A 20627-nucleotide genomic window follows, 5' to 3' on the forward strand; every position below is an offset into this window, starting at 1 on the left:
CGGAACGTCGCACCGGGCCTTCGTCGCAAGAGGACCTCTACCTCCTCCAGCGACAGCATGGCGTTCGAGTGGTGCGTTGGTCACTTTGTCGTCTGAAATTCACGGCGTCACATTCGAAATCTGTCTACTGTACACCCGCCACGGAAGCGTGTGCATTGTATCATCTCATGCCTGGAAGAACATGAATGGCTTGACCTATCGGCTGGCACGTGCAATTCCGACATGAAGTCGAGCGCATGGCTGGCGTCGTTGTGCGAATGTTCATGAGCGGAGCCACGTAGAGCACTACGCCATGAGCACCGGCGGTCGGATCCACCGACAGAATGGTCCAAGTCGAATCGCTTGAGCTGCAGCACGACATACGCATCCAACGAGGTTGTTTGCCACAAACGTCCACCTGAGCAAGCGGCATTCGCTGCAGTGGCAAGCCGGGCACAGCGATGCTAATGCGAGCCCCATACCGGTTGTAACAATACTCGAGATCCCTCCAGTGGCCCCTGCGGCCATGCCGCCGATCCTGGGTATCACACGCGTGCAGTTGGAGCTGTGTACTGAAGATGGAGACGAGTCTGGAGAAACGTGGCTGGCACGAGAGTGCCCCAGATAGCTCCGTTTCTTGCGCCGTTTTGTGCATGTTCGAGGGCAATTGCAATGAAGCGCGACGAAAACAGCTCCAGCGCGGAACGCGTGTGGACCCCATCGGCGATGTTTTCTCCGAACGGTCCTTTCTCAACGTGCCGGTCGGACGATACACGTTCCTGCCATGCCGAGCTGTTCTCGCAGAGGTCTGACTAGCTGCCCATGCTGACATGAGTCGTGCGCGTGATCGCCGTGTGGTTTAAACGCCAGCTCGGCTTGGAGCTGCGTTCGTTGTGACGGCATCGACTTCCTCAAGTTATCGTGCCCGTGATGCATGTGCAGGTTTGGTGGCGGCTTCGTTCGTCGAGCCGACGCCACCATGGACACGCGTCATGATCGGTTTCGACGGGACAAGATGGTGGTCGTGAGATCCATGGCGACAAAATGGTCGACTGGATTAGTTGAATAGTCTGTTGAAGCTGCACGATGTTGACAAGTTGCGACGGGGCTGCATGATGCGCGGGATTTCACGTGTCGCCCGCCTTGGCAGCTGCAGCTCGAACGATGGCAATGTCGACGGCCCGCTTGAACGCCACTTCCAACTGCTTGCCGCCTTCGAGGAACGTACGCAGGGCAAACGGCAGCTTCGCGACGCGATCAGGTGCCGGACTTCGGCCAGGAAAGTTGCCGCGCACATCCGGGTCGACAAACTCGAACGCGTGAACGGCTTCCATGCAATCTTCAGCAATTTCTTGGAGGGTGCTCAGGTGGGCGCCGTTGATGCACACCACTTGCAGCATCACCCGAAGCCGCGTCGATCCATCGGGTTCCGCGTCACACAGCTCCATCCTATGTCGCGATTCAAGTGTCGAGTCGACGAGGATGGGTGTACCAACCAGCCCCAGTCGTTCTCGACAACGCCGTGCGCCATGTGTGGCACCAACGCATCATCCAGCACGCTGCGCCACACAATCACATGCCGCTTTTTGTCGTCTCGATCGTCGCCATCGTCGTCGTCGCCTTGATATCGCTTCCACACAACGTTCGAATGCGCCACTTCGTCACCATCGCTGTACTGATTTGCCACGTACACCGTCGACGCGTCAATCCTTTCAACGTTCTAAACAAAAACCACGGATTGATGCAGGATGCAGCCAGATTGGGAAGACGGTAAGATGGCAGCGGTACCCGGGTGGCTCCAGGAGGTAACGTGGGGCTGTTGGAGCCGCTGCACACGTCCCACACGGCGTTTGCCAGCATGACTGGCGGCGCCGGTATCGTAAATTGGTACGAATATTCAATGATGAGCTTGGATGCGTCTTGTGGATGTATCCTTGGCGCCACATGCATCCCGTCTTGGGTCCTGCTGACCAAGCCCGACGCACGGAACGCACTGTCGAGCAGATTGTACTGGCGATCAGCGATGGCGTGCATGGCCACCACACGCAGCGCAGCGTGGGCGGCGAGTTTGCATTCTTTCCACGCGTCCGACGCAGCACCGTCCATCGTGAGCTGCCATGAACGAATGAGGACCGGAACGAAGGCAAACCCTGACAGCATACCGTTAGACGAGGACGTTTGCTCAACACTCGGCTCATGTCGTCGATGAACGTGGCGTTGTGCTGGACATTCTGACGGAGACGTTCGTTCTCGTATAGTGCTTTGCCGGCGGCGAACTGTTCCTCCCGCGCAGCTCGTTCCCACGACGACACGGTCGACGACTTGAGTGCGTCGCGCTGGGCACCCAAGAGGCTCGCCTTCAATGCTTGGACTTCCAAACGTAGAGATCGAATCTCTTGTCGTTGGCGCTCGCGGAACTTGTTGATTTTGGGAGGCTTTGTCGGAGGCGGCGAGGACGATTCGTCGCTTGTACACGCAATCGTGTTCATCGCCTCATCACTCAACGTTGACGACGGTTCGAGGAGATCGGACACGTAAGCGAGCTCATCGTCGAGCACGTTGTCCGAAGCAAACAGGAACGGCAAGTCCTGCAGCACATCCCATGGCCGGTCGGCGTCGGACTTGTCGGCGGCCATCGCGTGGTTGCTTCCAACAAAATGGAATGTATGTTCGACTGAAAGTGAATGTATATTCTGCACCAAACGCCATCATCAATATATTTATCCTGAAATATTCAAACACGCCCCCACGAGGAACAATTCAATTATATAAAATGGATGAAAACAATTTTTATTTTAATACATCATATGCGAAATATAAGTTCTCGTCCATTCCACAACTACAAGCGAAACCACCGATGTGCGAAGCGAACGCGATGTTGGAGAGCGCTGGCGATGGCGATCTGGACGTATGGAAGGATCTGCGCTTCTTGCTGGCCACGGACGATGATCTGCATGAAGATTTGGCTCATGTGTGCGATCTCTTGGACGCCTCAAGCGCGGAAGACGATACGCAGCAAGTTCCTACTCGCAGCAGCTGCACATCGGAGGTGATACCGGGTCAGTCGAACCATTCGACAGGAACGGGGCACAAGCGAAAGATGTCAAAGAATGCACCACCTCGCACAGATCTAAAAAATGCATACGAGTCGCGGCAAAAGCATGAGTTGTATGCTCTTCGCCAGCAAGTCGACGTCTTGCGCGCCGAACTCGAGCGTCGACAAGCAGCAGCGTCGTCGGCGGTAGCTGTCACCTCTTTCGCATGGCAAACGGCAGCGCGACAGGAGTTCATCGCAATGAATCAAAGTCTGCGGGAGCGTGCTCAGCTCCGCGACGCCATCGACGACAACACAACTTTCATCGACCGGATGCAGTTGCTCCTCCGTCGAAAGAAGCCTCGTATTCCCGCGGTACTAGCGCTCGTCGCCATCCATGTCGCCGTGTTCATCCTTTCCATGTAGCCTGAACAACTCGACTGGCAGTCGTTGAAGCTCGCCGCGCACTCGTCGCTTCGCACGGCCGCAATGCACGCCATCGCTGACCGCCAATTGCGACGGCTCCAGTCCGCGTTCATCCAGGCCAGCGTGTACGAGTCCGCAGCGGACGTCTTCAACATTGACACCACTTTGGTGGCGAAAGGTCACGTCCAGATTCGAGTCGTCGAACACGTGTCGCTGCCCGCTCCATGGAACGTGATTGGCGACGCGGTGTGGGACGTGTTTGGCGGGTTGCGCCGGCCCGCCTTGCCGCCCATGGCGTCCGAGGTACGTCGTCTTTCAAGGTGTTATGCCCATGGGCTGTATTAGACATTGGAAGAAATCGAATCCGTGGACAATGTCCACAGCGGCTGCACTACCACGACCATCTACTCGACGTACAAAGAAATTACGAGCGACACAAACCTTGCCGTGTATTCCAACGTGATTCGAAAGCGATACCGCTACGACGCTGCCAAAGACATGATCGTGTGGAGATCAGTCAAGGAAGACGCGCGCATGCCGCAGGCGAAGGACTCGCCGACAGAGGACGAAGCGGGATGGTATGGAGGTGGCACGATATGTACCGATCCCTTGATGCGATGGTAGGTGCCAAGTTGTGCCGGTGGGAGGAAACCAGTGCCGACTGACTATCGTGCTCCACTACCACATCGACTACACCCAGCGCTTTGTCGACCAAGCGCTCCAGGCTGCGCCCCCGTCGGTCGAGTCAATCACATCGCTCATGGACAAGTTTTCGTTTGTGCAACCGCCGCCGCGCCCAGGCATGGTGCGAGCCGCCCCCATGGCCCCTGTCATCGACGTCTCGACGATCCCGACCCCCAGCAGAGGCGCGTTCTTTTACAAAGCCAAGCGATTCGAAATTGCCCTCAAGGATTCTATCCGAGATGCCTTGGCTTGGTTCAACGCGCCTCGGCAAGCAGAGACATGAATCGAGGTCCGAAGCTCCTCGTACGGGGAAACATGCTTTGTGGCGACCGCTCGTCCTGCAAGTGGTGTGTCGACGCAGCTTCAAGGCATGGTCGCGGAGCACAAGGGTGCATCGCAGTGCCTCGTTCTTCATGCGCCACGTGCTTGTATCGATCCCAGTGCTCCGGTTGAACCGTGGTGTGCAAACCACACGTTGTAGTGTAGTCGTGTGCTTTGAATCATTGTGAATGCCAGACCCGACGGCGCGCATACACATCGAATTAGGTTCCTTCAACTCTGGGCTGCTTGTTTGGCACGATATGCGACGACTGCGTCGTTGATCGATAGCTGCAGCGCCAGTTCCAGCCGCTTGCCTCGATTCATAAACTGCACACCGGCATCTCCCTCGACATCTTTCGGCGGCGGCGGTGGGCGCACCACCGATTCCCCAATGGACAATTTGTCCACAAACGCCGTGATGTTTTCCTCGAGTTTGTCGCCACCGTACGGGCAAATCATGTCCGGACCGCACAATTTCTGGGGGACTTGGCCCAGCAGGGTCAAGCGGCACTGCGCCAGGTCTTCCGGCACCGGCGAGATCACTATCCTACAGCAAGTCGCATTTCAACGGCGAGGACATTTGTCTCACTCTCTTCGTACCACCCCCATTCGTTCTGGACGTTGCCGGTCGCCATGGTCGGCATCAGGGCGTCTTCGAGCACGGCGCGCCACACGATGACATGCCGGTCTGGCTCGATATACTGCTTGTGGATGACGTTGACATGGCTCGTTTCTGTCGTCGAACCGAGCTGCTCTGTGTACTTCATGTAGACCGTCCGTTTGTCCAGTATTTCAAGCGCCTGGTGCGACCACATGAGGCAATTCGCACACTCAGAAGGCGTACCCGTTTCGCGCCGTCCGCCATCGTCGGCGGCCGCTCGCCGTTGTACACTTGCCAGCAGGCATGACCGACCACGTCGTACGGCGCCGGCAACGTCAAGTGATAGATAAACTCGAGCACGTTGCTGCCGTCGGGAAGCGTCCTTGGCCCTGCTTGGAACAGCACGTCCGCACGCTCAAACAGCCCCGCCACGATGAACGCGTTCTGTTGGCGCGCAAACTGACGATCAGCGATCGCGTGGATTGCCGCCTCTCGCAACGATGCTTGCGCGGCGAGCTTGTACTCTTGCCACGTATTCAACGAGATCTCGTTGTCCATGGTCTAGCGCGAGGAAATGAATCAAACGCGAGAAGGACGGTCCTTACCGACAGCCGTGGCTTCTTGGCAAAGATAGTCTGCATGTGCTCGATGAACGTGGCCTGCTCCGTCACGGCGCTTCGAAGCTGTTCGTTCTCGCGCAGAGACTTGTTCTTTTCGGCAAGCTCGCGTCGGGCGGCCTTTTCCCACGCCGACACACCTGTCGACATGAAAACGAGGCTGTCCTTGGATTGCCGCTGCGCCAATTGCGCCTTTAGCTCCTTCACTTGCGCCTGCAAGCTCAGGATTTCGTCCTTTTGACGCGTTTCAAAGCGGACGGCAGTGCCGACCTTGCGCTTCGTCTGTCGTTTCCCCAACACGAGCGGTGGCGTTGGCGGGTGGTGTTTGGTTGGAGTTGACGACGCATCGCTTTCTTCAGATGTGGTCTTGTCGGCAACATCGACAGAAGGCCCACCATCATCTCCATCTACACCCGTTAGGAGGTCACACACATGAGCGAGATCATCTTGGAGCTGGTCGTCCGATGCGATCAAGAAGTGGAGGTCCCGCACGATGTCCCACGACTCGTCTTCCATCGCGTGCGTCATTGTTCGGGTTTCCTCCAGAACAATGGAAAGTATTCCGGATAAACGAGCTTTTATCCGGTACATCGATTACGGCACCAGGACCGGCCCGTCAACTGGACACGTTGAACGAGATGGGAATGACGAGAAGAGATGATCGCTGCGCCGAGGGGCGGGCAATGCGCGCGGTCGAGGTTTGCATGCATGGCGAGATTGCACCGTGACCGTGCGAGTCTGGAATGCGAGGGTTTGCCATGGCCAGCTCTTGCACAGTCATCGTGTTGTCCACGGGTTGGTTGATGCTTTCATTCACCACGTACTGTACGATTACAGATCCCACGATGGAGGGAAAGCTCGCGCCGCAAGGATATCGGTCGCTCATGCAGTGATGGAGCATGCCATCGTATTCCAATGTACCAGCGGGCTATCGCAACCACATGGTCCAACACTGCGTCTTTCAGGTTGGTGTCTTCAAGCGGCATGCTCAGTCAAGGGCCAAGGCGACATGAGCGGTCGTGATGACCTTCTACGCTCCAGTATACTTCATCTACTTGGCGAAACGCAATCCCTGACAAGTTTTGTGCTGCTGCTACGACATGGGGCAGTCAACCGTTCACCACACACGTCCTTCTTCGACAACGACCTTTCAGCCGTCGATACGGCAGCCCCACTTCTCAACAGCATGAAGGACAAGGCTCACTGAATCTATCCATGTCCGTCGCGACGTCCCAAAAAACGCTAGGCGGTCTGACTAAACCACGCGTGCACCTTTGTCATGCAGCTCGTCGAACGTGCCGTCCTGGGAAAGCCGTCGCAGCTTGGCATCGGCGCGCGCGCACAAGCGGCGTCGCTGTCGTGGCAACCTTTCAAGATCGTCATCGGTATGTGATCCATCCGGATACTAGTCCCGGATGTGGTCCTGGCGATAGTATTATCGTGCCATCGATTTAATTTCGAGGATGTCATACAAATATCAAGTGCAACAATGGAAAATTGAATTCGAGGTGAAAAATAATATTCCCACGCTCTGCCAGCCAATTGAATTGCCCATTGTTTTTGGTTGGTGCATCAAATTCAGTTGGGGCTGCAGCATGGACGGGTCCCGGACGGACGTGATGGCCAAGTTGCCGCAGCTGCAGAACATGATCAAGCGCGATCCGTCGGCGTACCGCGATGAGTTCATGATGCAGTTGCGCCACTACGAAAGCGAAGTCGCGATCTTCCGCTTGCAACCGAACAAGCAGTCGGAACACTTTGGCGCGCTTGTCACGTTCCTCTCGCACGTATCGACGTGCTACCCGACCGAGCTCGCGGCTTTCCCGCAGGATCTCGTCTACCTCTTGGAGAAGCATGCAGCCGTGTTGGAAGCAAGTCTGCGCAAGACGCTCGTCCAGGCGTTGATCCTCATGCGAAACAAAAACATTGTCGACGCCCTCGTGTTACTCAAACTCTTCTTTGAGCTCTTCCGCATCCCGGACAAGCGCCTCCGCGAACTCGTGTACTCACACATTGTGTACGACATCAAGAAGATGCACACGGACGGCGGCGGACGCAATGAAAAGGTCATGCGCGGGCTACAGAACTTTATGTACTCGATGGTGGCCGACGAACATGAAATCGCCGCGATCAAGTCGCTGCACGTCCTCATTTCACTCTATCGCAAGCGTATCTGGTGCGACGCCCGCACGGTCAACTGCATCGCGACCGCGTGCACCTCCAAGAACACGCGCGTCCTCGTGACAGCGATCCAATTTTTCCTCGGGATTGACGCCGACATTCTCGAAGACGACGAAGCGGAACAGGTCAAAATGAAGGAACAGGTCGAAGTCAACTACCATTCGTACTCGAAGAAGACCAAAAGCCGGTACAACCACACGCGGGCGCAACTCGTAAAGAATCGCAAGGCGCGCAAGCGGAACGTCGAGCATGACGGGACGTTTCCCGCCATTGATTTGCTCAACGACCCGCAGGGGGTGGCAGAGCGCCAACTGCGCATCCTGAAGGCATCCAACGAACGCTTTGAAGTGCGCTTGCTCATGATGGACTTTATTGGACGCCTCGTCGGCCAGCACAAGCTCGTGCTGTTGGCATTCTACCCGCTGCTGCAGCGATACTTGACGGCGCACCAGCAAAAAGTGACCAACATCTTGGCGTATTTGGTTCAAGCTTGCCACGACGAAATTCCGCCAGAGGAACTCATGCCCGTGGTCAAGACGATCGCCAACTCGTTTATCGTCGAACGATGCGCGAGCGAAGTCATTGCGGTGGGCATCAACGCCGTCCGCGAAGTGTTTGCCCGCGTGCCGCTGGTCATGGACGAACCTGGTATGGACGACTTGATCCAGGATCTCATCATGTTTAACAAGAGCCGCGACAAGACGTGCGTAATTGCGGCCCGTGGCGTCCTCAACTTGATTCGGGAGATTCATCCGAGCTTGCTCAAGCGCAAAGACCGCGGGAAATTCCACAACGAAACGGCGCGCCCGAAGGCGTTTGGTGAATATCGGTACACGCACGTTGCTTGAAACTGTGCATGGCTGACGATGTCTTGTCTAGCGCGGCGGAGGGGGTCGACGGTGCGGAGCTCCTCATGGAAGCGGAAGCTGCAGGGCGCTTCGACTATGAAGACAATGGCGATGGCTGGGCCGTGGACGAAGAGATGCTCGATGCCGGCGACGAAAGCGACGGCGGGTGGGTGGACGTTGACGGGTCCGACGGCGACAGCGATGGGTTGCATTCGGATTCGGAAGACGACGAAGCCGACGACGACGATATGGAAGATGGCAGCGACGAGGACGCCGCACCAAACAAGCCGACGGCCGTTCCTCAATCGGAGCGTATTGACGCCAAGCGAATCTTGACACCCAAGGACTTTGAGCGCATCGAAATGCTCAAGAAGGAAGCCGCCGAGGCGGCCAAGGACCCCAAGGCTCGCCGAAAGCGCAAGGCGGAAGCAGTCGAAAAGAAGGTGCTGGAGAGCAATCATTCGACCGTGGACCCGGCGACGCTGGAGGGGTACTCGAAGAAGAAGCGCCAGACGATGGAAGAGCGGCTGCGGTCCGTGCTGGAAGGTCGCGAGAACTACAAGCACAAACAAAAGGGCGGCGGCACGACGAACCGAGAAAAGGCGCGACTCAAAAACTTTTTGATGTTGAAAAAGAGCATGCATGTCCAGTCCAAGGTCCTCAAGTCGACGCGGGAGATTCAGCACATCAAGAACAGAACGGTCAAGGCCGTCACGAAGCGCGACTCAAAGAAGCGCCGACGAACGTAATCTACATCGACTCCTTTGTCCATCTTCCATTGTTCTCTTATATGTCTCTGAATGAAAAAGTCGTCCAGGCTGCCCGACACAAGCAGGACAAGGTGCTTGATGGAGGTCCCGCTGTCTTGAGCATCGGAACGACTGGGGATGGCTGCCACCATCGAACATCGTGAGCGACTTGTTTGCACAGACAACGGCCGGTCATGCGAGTGGTTTTGTGCGTGCCATTACGTGGACGAAAGAAGAGCGACGGCGACGCCAAGGACGACGTGCGCTGGAGACGCCACCGAACTGCTCGATGTGGCTACCGACAGAGGGGCTACAGTGGTGTGGGTCGTCGCTGGCGTGCTCGGCTGGCGTACGATGTCGGTCACTGCGCGTTCGCCTAGTGAGTTTCGTGCCACACATACATGGTGGCTCGCACCTGTTTCTCGCGTGTTGCTGCACGTCGCTGGCGCGATTCCAACGCGCTGCTTGTCCAAATCGAACACGACGTTGTGGTTCAGCATAACGTTGGCGCCAAGCACTAGGATGCCACGGCGTCGGTCAAGAGAGCTGCATATCGGATAACGTACCCCCTCCAATGCCGCCTCCTCCTTTTCGAAATCCAACCGTTTGGATCGAACTGCGTGGACTTGTGAGGATGTACTGCGCGGGAGGGACCACAAGATGCACGAACCCGCCTTCTTCCGCGACTGCTTCCAGGACGAACCGCAGCGTCGGCAATTTTGCCATTACGTCTGCAGGCACGACGGCAGTACCTCCGACTCCGAACGAAGGGTTGCCCGTGGCAGCTTGTAGAACTTGAAGCAGCTTGTCATGGACACCCGGGGGCAGTTGAGAGATGGTGGATCCGCTGTCAAAGACAAAGGATCGCCCAGTTTGACCACCAAACCCAATAAATGCCGTCCTGTCCAGTCCAAGGGACTCGTTCCCGACCAAGAGATCGATGACGTCGACGGAGTAGTACTTGTTGGCAGCAGGACGCACGAGCGGCGTATGCTTCATGGCACCCACGTTCAGGTGATCGCTGACACCGCCAAGCACGATCGTGCCAGCGCCGAGAGGGGCCAAGCAGAGTGAGAACGCGTTTCGACTGACGCGACCTTCTCGAACCATGGCCGCCAAGATCGTGGACGAGTCTTGCTGCATGCCCATGATGCCTGCTTCGGGATGGGTTTTGAACCCACCTGCAAACAAACTGCTTATCACTCAATCATGGGATATGCTTTGAATCCAAACGTGCGTACCAGTGACAGACGTCTGGCAGCCCACGACAAAGGAAACTCCGTTCGCTTGGACGTACGACGACGAGTGGCTCCCGTTGAAGTTTCCCAGCATGGCCAGTTCCGACACAAGAAACGCTTCGAAAGAGCTCGAGTCGGCGTACGTCTACATGAACGATGAGGTAGGTGTGCCGTGATCGGATCGATGACACATCCAACTCAAGAGTTGCAGGTTTCGCAAACGCTAGGTGGGGAGGGAGTTGTGAACTCACCTGGCCTCTCGTGCACTGCTGCGAAGAACACGACAAGCACCGAGAGTCGCTGCAGGCCAAGGGCTTTGCCGTGGTGGATTTCGTCGGGTCGTATGGAGGCCTATTGTGCACTCCGCAGTCTGTGCACCTAATTCATGGAAGAGCGCATCAGTTGAGGGACCGACGCCATGCAACATACGTCGCACACACGACAGCCGTGACGGCGCTTCCCGTGTCGATGACGACAGTCGCTTTCTGTGGAGGCACACCTAAGTACAGCTCCGCCGAGTGCGACCTACGCCATGCAATAGCGAATGCATTAGCCGAGATGAAGGCGAAACATGTTACGCACGAAAATGTTCCGTCTACCCGTTGTTCGTTGAACGGTGAACTTGCCTGCAAGCTCCGAACGCCAGGAACCGGACGTAGATCCAGGCGCACGACCTTATCTGCACACGCGATACATTCGACCACTGCCGAGAGCATTACGAGAGCCGCTAACGCCGTCGCCGCCGACGGCATCCTCATGTGCTGGTCAATATGCGTGTCCGGTCTGTAAAGGCTACAAGCGCTGGACTCAACTCGATTACCTTATATAGTGTATTCCTAGTTATCTGTCGTGCCGATTATTGTGTCAACTGCTTCAGAATACTCATCCAAGGAAATACTCACGTTTTAAAACTTCGACGTGTTTTAACTCTATTGCGTATGTCAAACATACGACATGACTAAAAATTCATCTGAACGAAAGTGGAAAACAAACTCCCGCCTTCGCCTTTAGTGAGTCGTGGTGGACTTCCTGCAACGCTGATACTGTACGTTTAAACTTATGACGCGACTATATACTACAACATTTTCGGTCGAAGTTTGTTTTGTACTACGTAGTACCTACCATACACAGGCGGGGTCTAGGTTAAACATTTACTCAAATAACCATGACGTTTAACAATTAAACGTAGACATTTTCGAACGCGTATTGCAGATTACAGGCAGTGATTCCTCACTGTACGGTGCAGTGAAATCCAACTTTACCGTACAATTTTACAAGTTGGGTTGAATCAGACGTTGCTTTTCCTCGGTCGTCTTTCTTGGCAGTTCTCAAATGCATGACAATCATGACAGCAACGACGCCAGCAACCCCCAGTCCGCCCAGGAGCATTTGGTCGGCAGGCATACCGATCCATCGGCCGTCGACCCGACTTCTAAGAGACGCAGTGCGCGCCGCGGTCTCTTGAGCTTATAATTCAGGATCGCCCATGTGCCAGTCTTCGAGCAAGATGCACGACTTCAATCTTCGGTTCGTTCCATTCTGTGTCGTAAGGATCTTTCGGGTTGTGGCTCTCAAACATGAGCGTCTGAGAGACTCCATACGGCACTGGAGTGGAGGTTCCAGCCGTCGCAGCATGTGACAGGAGCGCCATGGCGACGATAGCCGACGACAGGGCGACCACACGCTGCATGCTGCGTTGACGCCAGGATGACAATTGGGGAAGTGAAACGCTTCGTAGTAACACCAAGTCATGACAAAATTCGGATAATTCGAATCGAGCCAATCATGGAAGATATTATCCGGAAGATATGCTTCCACCGCGCAAATTCACAGTCACCCCAGCAAGTCGACAAATACAGCTCGACACCTAGAGCTCGGCTTCGGTCTTCTTGGCGCGGAAGAGGCGGCGGGCGCGGCGCCAGAGGCCGTCGTTCGTGTAGACAACAACGCCGAGCACGACCGTGACCACGACTCCGACGGCGAGGACGCTGACATGATGTGGTTTGCGCGAATGTTGCCGCAAGTGTTGGTTGTTCGCAAGGACCAGAGGATGGGCAGAAGTTGTTGCCACTGGCAAAACGACACGAGTCGTGGTGGTGGGTGTGACCGTTGTCGGGGGTGGCATCATGGTGTACCCTGGGAGAAGTGCCTCGACAGAAGATGCATCCGAGTAGGGAACCCAATGGAGCTGCTTGCACGACCCCTTGTCCTTTTGTCCCGGTTCGAACGTGATGCCAGCAAAGTCAAGGTATTGGTGCAGTGTTCGTGCCGTGCCCCACGGGTACTTGTCCAGCTCGTACGAATCCATGAGACCCTGGAACGGCCACCCCACGACAAACTTGAATCGGTTGATGCCCATTTCTTCTTCCCTCTTCCTGAGATTCGCGTCGAACTGGATGTGTTCAAAGCGAGCTGGCACCGACGTGTAGTTGTGGTACACGACTGACCCGACTTTGCTAGGCGAGTACATGTCGTACCCGTGCGTCCACAGGTGCGACGCACGCAAGAATTCTTCTCCGTCAAACACCCAATGATTGTGGTTGTCGATCAGAACTCGCTTCTCCGCATGACATTTGCTGAAGGAGAGACCTGCTCCCCACAGCGCCGCCATTTGAGGGTGCTTGGGCTGCAAGATCAAATCGGCGCCGATACTGCGCACAAGGCCGTTGCCGCCGCGCATCGTCTGGCAAATGTGCGGCAAGTGATCCGGCGCTACGTCGATTGCACAAACGTTAGTGAATGCTTGCCTCTAAAGACTTCTCGCACCGCGCCGGCAAATATACGATATCAACATGGACACATGAATGCGGTCGCGTGGGCTGGCAACCCATCGCAGCCAATTTCAACGAGACAAGTGACGACATAACGAGGCAGCACACTGGCAGGCGGTCACGGAACACTCAATCCACAAGACTTACGCTTGTTGGTGCCGTCGTCCCCGACGAAGTTGTTCAGGCCATGAAGATACGTTGTGAGGACGCCCATTTCGTTGTTGAGAGTTGTCCAGTCCTTGACAATGCCGACGTCCCAGTCATTCGTGAACACGCTGTGCGCGTCAAGCTGGAGGCAAAACTCTTGGTCGCCCACCAGCTTTTGCTGGTAATGACGCGCCAACGTCGGGCCGCGTGAGTCGTTGGCAACGCGCTCGTCCACGCGGACTTGGGACCTGTACTTGCACTCTTCGTTGGGCCATTCGACCTTGGCCAGCTTGCAGTACTCGTCGATGCACTTCAAGTCGCCAGGGTTCACTTGATCGACAATGCCAAAGTGCAACCGGTCTGGGTTCTTTGCCCGCTTGAAACCTGTGAACACCGTGTATCCACATCGAACGCCGTCGCGGAACACGGACAGGCCCACGAACATTTCAAAAGTCCCGGGAATACGAGGTGGCGGAGGTCGAAGGTGCGACAGTGTTGGGTCCAACGGAATGTTCTGCGTCTCGGGGTACAGCGTGACGTCCGTGTTGGGCAACTTGTTCTCCTTGCTGTACGGGTCGTCGCCGTAATTTTGATACGTCAGGGTATGCTTGACGCCAAATGGAGGGAGCGTCTGGGCAGCGGACATGCCAGCAGCGGCGTCTGCTTCTGCGGATGCCGCGCACCAAAGCGCTGCAACGATCGCGGCGGAACGGATTCCGATTCTCATCCCTGGCGAAAGCGCAAATGCCCTGAAGTGCTGACGTGGGACATCGGGAGAGCCGGGCCACGAGGTACGGTGATGTCGAATTTAAATGAATGGCGGGCAATGTATTCAAAAAATGTAAGGACTGGGTAAAATTTTTATTCTTGCCACACAGTTTTCAATTTGACGGATGGCGCGAAATCTGGCGGTCGAGGACGACATGCCGCCGTCTGGTCCGCGGGACTGCCTTGTACAACCGCAATCTTGTCGAGTTATGTGGAGGTCGATTGTACGCGCTCCATTGTGTATGCACGGCGACACGCTGTATTGCGTATCTTGAGCAACGCATGCGGCGACTCGATTCACGTTAACGACGTCGTTCTTTCTGCATGCGCGTCGTACGACACAATCGGCGAAAACGAAGCCACACACCGTCCTTTGTGTACAATGCCAACATCAATAGCACGACCAGGCCTGCCATGACCAGCAAGGCACTTCGACCGGAGGAAAGACCTGCAGAAGACGCCGTGGTGGCATGCCCGTTGGCACTGTCATCACCGTGTCCGACGCGTTGCTCCTTCCGAAGGTTCATGGCAGCTATGGTACTTGACGGCCACTTCGTCGATGCATCCGTGAAGACTGGTTGATGGGTTGTGGCTCCGACGGATCGAGAGGTGGATGGTTCACGAGTATAAGGCTGCCATGTCGCCGCCTGGATCGAATTTCTCGATGTCAGTACGGGAGACAAGCTGGCTACGTTGGGTGCAGTTGGCGAAGAAGGCACGTGAATCGCCGGAAACATGGTCCACCCGGGCACAACGGCTTGGACCTCGGCCGGGTTTGAAAACGGCACCCAGTGCAATTGAAAGCAACTCTGCCGATCGCGCAACTTGGCAGGGTCCACTCCCGAAAACGCCACATACTCTTCAAAAGTTCTCGCTGTGCCCCAAGCATACTTCTCCCAGTCCTCGTCGTGCACTGGTCCTTCGTACGGAACTCCCATCCGCTTCCTCAGACGGTTCAGGCCGGCTAACGTTTCCGCACGCTTGGCAGCTTCGTTCACCTCGACATGTTCAAATCTACATGGTGGCATTCCATCAGTTGTTTGCTCAGCACCGGCCCAGCACCGTGCAGACGAATCGAAGCGCTCAGCCCGCGAGCCATTGTTCACCATGTAGCCGTCTACCGGCAGCGGATCCGTCATGGTTTCCGAGACCTACCGCTTGGGAACTGCCGTATAGTTGTGGTACACCACGGTCCCAGTCTTAGTTGGGGAATACATGTCGTACCCGTGCGTCCACAGCGACGCCGCGCGATAAAACTCTTCGCCGTCAAACAACCACAACGTGTGCGGGTCGACGGGCGCGCGCTTCTCGGCGTGGCACTTGCCAAAGGAAAACCCAGCTCCCCACAACGCGGCGAGCTGCGGCTGCAGCGGCTCGACCAAAAAATCCGCCGCCACGATCCGGACCATGCTGTCGCCTTCGCTGCGCATGGTTTGGCACAAGTGCGGGAGGTCTTTCGGCGCTACCGTTACGAGAGTGAGTGGGCCTGGCCTCTTCAGCACCGGGAAACCACATCATCGTGCACATGGCCCAACGAAGACGATGGCAATATTCCCATCGGCAGACGTACGTGTGTTTTGGCCGTTCTTGGTGATGATGGCACAGTCAGGGTCGTATATATACGTGGACAGAATCGCCATCTCGTTGTTGGCGGCTGCCCAGTCGGCGACGAGAAAGACGTCCCAGTGCCAAGTGAACACGCTGTGGGCATCCAACTGGAGACAAAATTCCTCGTGTTGGATCAACTGTTGCTGGAAATGCCGCGCTAGTGTCGGCCCGCGCGAGTCGATCGCGCGCCGTTGGTCCACTCGAATTTGATGGCGGTATTTGCAGCCGTCTTCGCCTGGCCAGCGGGCCCTAGCCAAGTCGCAGTACGCGTCCACACACCGCACGTCGTCTGTCGCGACCTGGTCCACCACGCCAAAGAAAACACGAGATGGGTGAGCCGCACGCAAGAAGCCCGTGAAGAGCGTATACCCACACCGCACGCCGTCCCGGAACGACGACAGCCCGACAAACACGTCATACTGTTCAGGGACGTGAGGCGGCGGCGGTCGTAGCTGGCGCTGCGTCACATTCAGTGGAACGTGCTGACTTGCTGGGAATAAATCGACTTGATACGGCTCGAACTCGGGGTGCTCGTCGTCGTTGCGGTCCTCCACTTCCAGGACGACCTTTGGGCCCATCCTTTCGTCAGGGCTCAGAGACCGAATCTTGGGTTTCATTAGCGCTTTGGCTGGCCCTGCCGCGACGGCTGAAATCACGACCAGGACGAGAAGCGCATGCGTCATCGCGATGGTCCCCACGTGGCGAACGCCCTGATAACGCAAATTGCGTTGCAGTTTTTGTGCAACCTCTAAATAGTGTGAATTGCACTTTCTGCAGCACGGGCCAGCCGGCGGCGATCGCGGGGAGAGCCACGAGATCTGCCGCATCGTGCAGGGACTGGCGAGCGGCGACTCCTGCATGTACACCCTCTTCATACGACAGCCTCAGGCACTGGATGATTCGAGTACACCAGGGACTGCTCTCCGACTCGACGACCCCTTGTGATACGAAGTAGTACACCGACAAGTCAAGGAAATCCGCTTGCCGGTGTGGAGTGACACGAAGCTTCGGCTCGGCCACCTGCTGACCAGATCCAAAGGATGTCGACCCGTTGCTTTAGCAACTCCGTACTGATCGACGTGTGGGGCCGACAACCGCCCTTGCACGTCCACGTCCTTCGCAATGGCACCACAAAGCATGGGATGACTGCGCTTACACTACAACTTTGACACGTTCCGCCCGACTTGTCGTGCGGTGGCGGTGTTGGGCTGGCCATGTGGCATCGTTGGCATGAGCACGACACCCAGGAACGACTGGAGCATCATGGCGCCCAATTCGGGAAATCCGTCCATCAAGGCGAGGAGGATTTCAACATGGCCTCGAGGAAATGGCGTCACGACGGCCTTCGCGCCAATTTGATTCTACACATAGTGCCGCGAGTGCGCACACGCCCAAGCTGGAATTCCAACGCACCAGATGCGCGGCAAACTTTTCCGACGCCGTCAGCGGCACCACCTACAGCAAACTCTGACACGGGGCATTCGTCACCACATCAACTTACAAAATCGTCTACGCCATGGAACAGGTGGAACGGCGGGAGCAACCGCGCATCCAGGTCTACGAAGATCACGTCCACATGCAAAACCAGGTTGACTAGGTGACGTACGGGCATCCTTCACGACGAGGGCAGTGGGGCTGAATGTAGAAAAGTGCCGCGGGCCGTGGAATGACGGGTACAGTGGCGAGATCGAGTGTGCTGCATGGAGAATCGTTGGTTGAGCGCGTGGCACGGCGACGCGGGCACAGTACCTCGTACAAATGGCACAATTTCTCGATTTTGCTCAAACGCGTAGTGGTCCGTGATGTCGTACGGGCCACTGAGGCCCACAAAAGCTTGGATGTGGTGGACCACGTCGATGTCGTTGGCCTAGAGCGCATTCAAAGAATTGCACAACAGAAGCGGCATTCGTACCAGAGTCGGAGCCGCGCGACTGCATCGAATGGCGGACTGTACAAGCAGCAGAGCACACAGATGCGCACCTACGGCCAAACAAGTGTCGATCGAGCAGCCGGGGAATCGGCACGTACCAGACGAGTGACCACTCAACGTAATACGTTTCGGGTCGCCGCCGTGCGTGGCAATGTTCTCGACCGTCCACTTCACCTAAAAAATGAAGCCACGCACGGCATGAGCCAAGCGGTCCATCGACATGTTCATGCGAGGTAGGCGTACAATGGCCTCGAGATCGTGCATCATTTCGCCAACGTCGCCATGCGGAAAGGTTCGATAGCTGGGCACGACCGTGACGATGCCATGTCGCTCCAGCGTCTCCCCCACGGCGCCGTAGTGGAACTTGGAACTCAGTGCCCACGCGCCGCCATGAATAAAGATGACCACGGGCTTGAGATGGTCGCTTGGCGACATGGATGTGCCGTACAGGTCCAACACGTTGCGCGCGTGTGGGCCATAGCGAAAGTTCGTCGTCGACATGCGCAATGCACACGCTAGCGTACGCAGGGCCAACTTCGGCGCGGTCAGCCCAACGATCAGGTTGCCCGCGTCGCCCAATAACACAATCGTCGCATAGACCCACGAACTGCGCATTGCTCTGAATGACGTTTGATGGGGGAACCGCTTGCGCAAGAGGACAAAGCTGCGATGCACTTGCAAGAGATGTTGCCACAGCGTGTACGCTACCATCGCCAGCACGACCCTATGCCATGAACAGTCAGCTCTCACCATGGCGTGCCCATTATCTCGTTATACTTGGCGCGACTAGATGGAGTTGAGGCCGTTCGTTGCAGCGGGCCGTCGCTGCTGGCAAGGGCAGCGCCGACGTCGATTCCTCGAGGCGACACACGGTCATGTCGCCGCAGCATGGTCCGTTTCAACGAATGGAACATCAGCGATTGGTCTAAATAAAGTAAATCCCAACTTTTGATTGGTCAAAATGACATGTACCAAGGCAAGATTCACAACCAAGGCGCTCCCGTTTCGGTTCGCGTGGCGCATGGGACCATCCCTGGGACCCATTGCGCGGTGTATGTTTACTGACGCCCGTGTGCCTTTGACAAGGAATCGACTGTTTTCCGGGGACGTGTCATGGCCAAATTGTTCAACTTTGGCATGGCCATCGTTACCTTTGTCGACATCCCTGTGCATTGCATCCACATCGGGACGTCGTGGCGCCATCAAAAGAGTGTGCCCTTGCGAACTCTAGATAGTACTGGACGCTCGGCTGCTTGCTTTGATGGTCATAGCGCACGTCCTGCCATGCACATGACGCTCCTTTTACAGTGGCTTGACCTCGCCTCTCGCTTTTGCCGTCGACCTGGATGGGGTGCGAAATACTTGTGTCAAAGTGATTGGCCAAAAAGAATTGTGTCATGGTTTTTGAGCGAAAATGATTGGCCAAAGCATCTGGGGTTAAAAATAGCTCCACCAACGTGCACCTACCTACCGTGCGACAGCAGCACCGCCGCGCCGTTCCGTAACCTGCACATTTGTCGGCTGCTCCATGGGCAGGCCGCCGTGCCTGCCTCTAGTGCGTCGTCTGCGTCTGCCAGGACCTGCATTTGGTGGAGAAATGCACCGAAACCAACTGTCGATCGAGTCGACCCTGGCTCCATACAAACTCATATATATGTTGGGTATCGCCGGAACATTACTATGGCCATACAAAAACCAAGATAACCTAACCTACAACCCAGCAGCGCACATCTGCCGTTTTGGCGACGGAAAGTTAGGCGATGAGCCCGCCGGAAGACAAGAAGACACCTCTCGTGGGCGGCCACGAGCCGTCGGAGGATGCTTCCGTCAGCATGTCGTACCAGACAGGTATTGTTAGCGTATATGGACGCCATCGCGCTGACTCTCAGGTTGGGTTTAGAGGAACTTCGAGGTACATGAGGCCGCGCCACGCAAGATGCACGAGCGCTTTCACCGTTGCGTAGGCTACCTCTTGAAGAAGACGCGCAACGGGAAGTGGCAGAAACGGTGGTTCGAGACGAACGGTTGCTTCCTCACGTACTACAAGGTGGCCGCCACGGGTTGGGGAGTTGACGACGATGCCTCACGTGTTTGCGTTGGTAGAAACAAGGGCAGAAGCTGCTGGCCGCTCTGAATTTGCCGCAAGTGGGGGAAATCGTGACCCTACCCGAGGACACGGAAGACGGCCCGGGACTGTTCTCGATTGAGCTCAATGAAAGAATATATACGATCAAAGCAAAGCATCAGGAAGAAGCCGCGCTCTGGGTCGAGGTGAGCATGTCGACCTCCCCGCGATGGTAGCGTCTCACGATCGACATATGCAGGCGCTCGTGTGGCGTCAAAAAGGCGGAGTCGTCGCCCAAGCAAACGGAGGTTTGACCCTACAACCCAAAAACCTTCAACGCGTGTGCTTCATGTAGACGATGCACTGTTCCTGCATGCAGCTGCTTCCACTGGAGACGACGCAGACTTGTCTCCCAAGGCCCCCACGGTTCAACCTCCCCAGCCCCTTCCTCCAAAGACCAAAGAGGTACGACTGGCAGCCACTCTTCGTCCCATCGACGCCTCTTTCATCTGCCATGCATCTCTGTGTCTGGGCTTCTTGACGCATGTCCCCAGGTTGAAGAAACCCAAGACGTTCGTCGATGTGGCTGTGGCTGTGCCATTCAATAACGTAACAAGAAGGCTGGCATGATCTCCGCCGGGTGTTCTTTAATGAATGGAT

The 20627-nt window shown here is 56.3% G+C and overlaps 9 protein-coding genes across 13 annotated transcripts; 3 read left to right on the forward strand and 6 right to left on the reverse strand.

Moving 5' to 3' along the window:
- Positions 1 to 285: 285 nt before the first annotated feature.
- Positions 286 to 2643, reverse strand: H310_04241 (hypothetical protein). Of its 3 annotated transcripts, XM_008868502.1 has the most exons (4): positions 2142 to 2643; positions 1768 to 2091; positions 1476 to 1699; positions 286 to 1428 (listed from the first exon to the last, which is right to left on the reverse strand). In XM_008868502.1, exons 1-4 carry the CDS (start codon positions 2613 to 2615, stop codon positions 1107 to 1109), a joined length of 1344 nt encoding a protein of 447 aa, XP_008866724.1. In that variant the 5' UTR covers positions 2616 to 2643; the 3' UTR covers positions 286 to 1106. The 3 variants fall into 3 exon arrangements, with proteins under 3 accessions (XP_008866724.1, XP_008866722.1, XP_008866723.1); XM_008868500.1 differs by having other exon boundaries at positions 1476 to 2091; XM_008868501.1 differs by lacking the exon at positions 286 to 1428 and having other exon boundaries at positions 1430 to 2091.
- Positions 2644 to 2823: 180 nt separating this feature from the next.
- Positions 2824 to 4699, forward strand: H310_04242. 2 transcript variants are annotated; one of them, XM_008868504.1, is made up of 4 exons: positions 2824 to 3388; positions 3440 to 3742; positions 3785 to 4017; positions 4064 to 4699. In XM_008868504.1, exons 1-4 carry the CDS (start codon positions 2837 to 2839, stop codon positions 4404 to 4406), a joined length of 1431 nt encoding a protein of 476 aa, XP_008866726.1. In that variant the 5' UTR covers positions 2824 to 2836; the 3' UTR covers positions 4407 to 4699. The 2 variants fall into 2 exon arrangements, with proteins under 2 accessions (XP_008866726.1, XP_008866725.1); XM_008868503.1 differs by having other exon boundaries at positions 3785 to 4699.
- Positions 4299 to 6205, reverse strand: H310_04243 (hypothetical protein). The gene is made up of 4 exons (XM_008868505.1): positions 5651 to 6205; positions 5289 to 5606; positions 5045 to 5244; positions 4299 to 4991 (listed from the first exon to the last, which is right to left on the reverse strand). Exons 1-4 carry the CDS (start codon positions 6188 to 6190, stop codon positions 4676 to 4678), a joined length of 1374 nt encoding a protein of 457 aa, XP_008866727.1. The 5' UTR covers positions 6191 to 6205; the 3' UTR covers positions 4299 to 4675.
- Positions 6206 to 7233: 1028 nt separating this feature from the next.
- Positions 7234 to 9469, forward strand: H310_04244 (hypothetical protein). The gene is made up of 2 exons (XM_008868506.1): positions 7234 to 8672; positions 8723 to 9469. Exons 1-2 carry the CDS (start codon positions 7258 to 7260, stop codon positions 9438 to 9440), a joined length of 2133 nt encoding a protein of 710 aa, XP_008866728.1. The 5' UTR covers positions 7234 to 7257; the 3' UTR covers positions 9441 to 9469.
- Positions 9411 to 11454, reverse strand: H310_04245. 2 transcript variants are annotated; one of them, XM_008868507.1, is made up of 8 exons: positions 11261 to 11454; positions 11108 to 11203; positions 10930 to 11056; positions 10682 to 10823; positions 10111 to 10621; positions 10007 to 10056; positions 9856 to 9957; positions 9411 to 9804 (listed from the first exon to the last, which is right to left on the reverse strand). In XM_008868507.1, exons 1-8 carry the CDS (start codon positions 11434 to 11436, stop codon positions 9659 to 9661), a joined length of 1350 nt encoding a protein of 449 aa, XP_008866729.1. In that variant the 5' UTR covers positions 11437 to 11454; the 3' UTR covers positions 9411 to 9658. The 2 variants fall into 2 exon arrangements, with proteins under 2 accessions (XP_008866729.1, XP_008866730.1); XM_008868508.1 differs by having other exon boundaries at positions 10007 to 10621.
- A 938-nt stretch (positions 11455 to 12392) lies between these two features.
- H310_04246 (hypothetical protein) lies at positions 12393 to 14464 on the reverse strand. The gene is made up of 2 exons (XM_008868509.1): positions 13597 to 14464; positions 12393 to 13390 (listed from the first exon to the last, which is right to left on the reverse strand). The coding sequence occupies exons 1-2, from the start codon at positions 14321 to 14323 to the stop codon at positions 12546 to 12548; spliced, it is 1572 nt and encodes a 523-aa protein (XP_008866731.1). The 5' UTR covers positions 14324 to 14464; the 3' UTR covers positions 12393 to 12545.
- On the reverse strand, positions 14449 to 16847 carry H310_04247 (hypothetical protein; the record flags this gene model as incomplete). Its single annotated transcript, XM_008868510.1, has 3 exons — positions 14449 to 15378; positions 15520 to 15826; positions 15935 to 16847. 3 exons carry the CDS (start codon positions 16845 to 16847, stop codon positions 14667 to 14669), a joined length of 1932 nt encoding a protein of 643 aa, XP_008866732.1. The 3' UTR covers positions 14449 to 14666.
- A 282-nt stretch (positions 16848 to 17129) lies between these two features.
- Positions 17130 to 18792, reverse strand: H310_04248 (hypothetical protein; the record flags this gene model as incomplete). Its single annotated transcript, XM_008868511.1, has 9 exons — positions 17130 to 17333; positions 17386 to 17427; positions 17474 to 17529; positions 17579 to 17668; positions 17722 to 17839; positions 17885 to 17952; positions 18001 to 18076; positions 18146 to 18626; positions 18680 to 18792. 9 exons carry the CDS (start codon positions 18790 to 18792, stop codon positions 17130 to 17132), a joined length of 1248 nt encoding a protein of 415 aa, XP_008866733.1.
- Positions 18793 to 19662: 870 nt separating this feature from the next.
- H310_04249 (hypothetical protein) lies at positions 19663 to 20627 on the forward strand (the record flags this gene model as incomplete). Its single annotated transcript, XM_008868512.1, has 7 exons — positions 19663 to 19750; positions 19803 to 19814; positions 19867 to 19949; positions 20006 to 20173; positions 20227 to 20275; positions 20323 to 20432; positions 20522 to 20627. 7 exons carry the CDS (start codon positions 19663 to 19665, stop codon positions 20573 to 20575), a joined length of 564 nt encoding a protein of 187 aa, XP_008866734.1. The 3' UTR covers positions 20576 to 20627.

Source organism: Aphanomyces invadans (genome assembly GCF_000520115.1).
Source record: "Aphanomyces invadans strain NJM9701 unplaced genomic scaffold supercont1.6, whole genome shotgun sequence".
Taxonomy (NCBI): Eukaryota; Oomycota; class Saprolegniomycetes; order Saprolegniales; family Verrucalvaceae; genus Aphanomyces; species Aphanomyces invadans.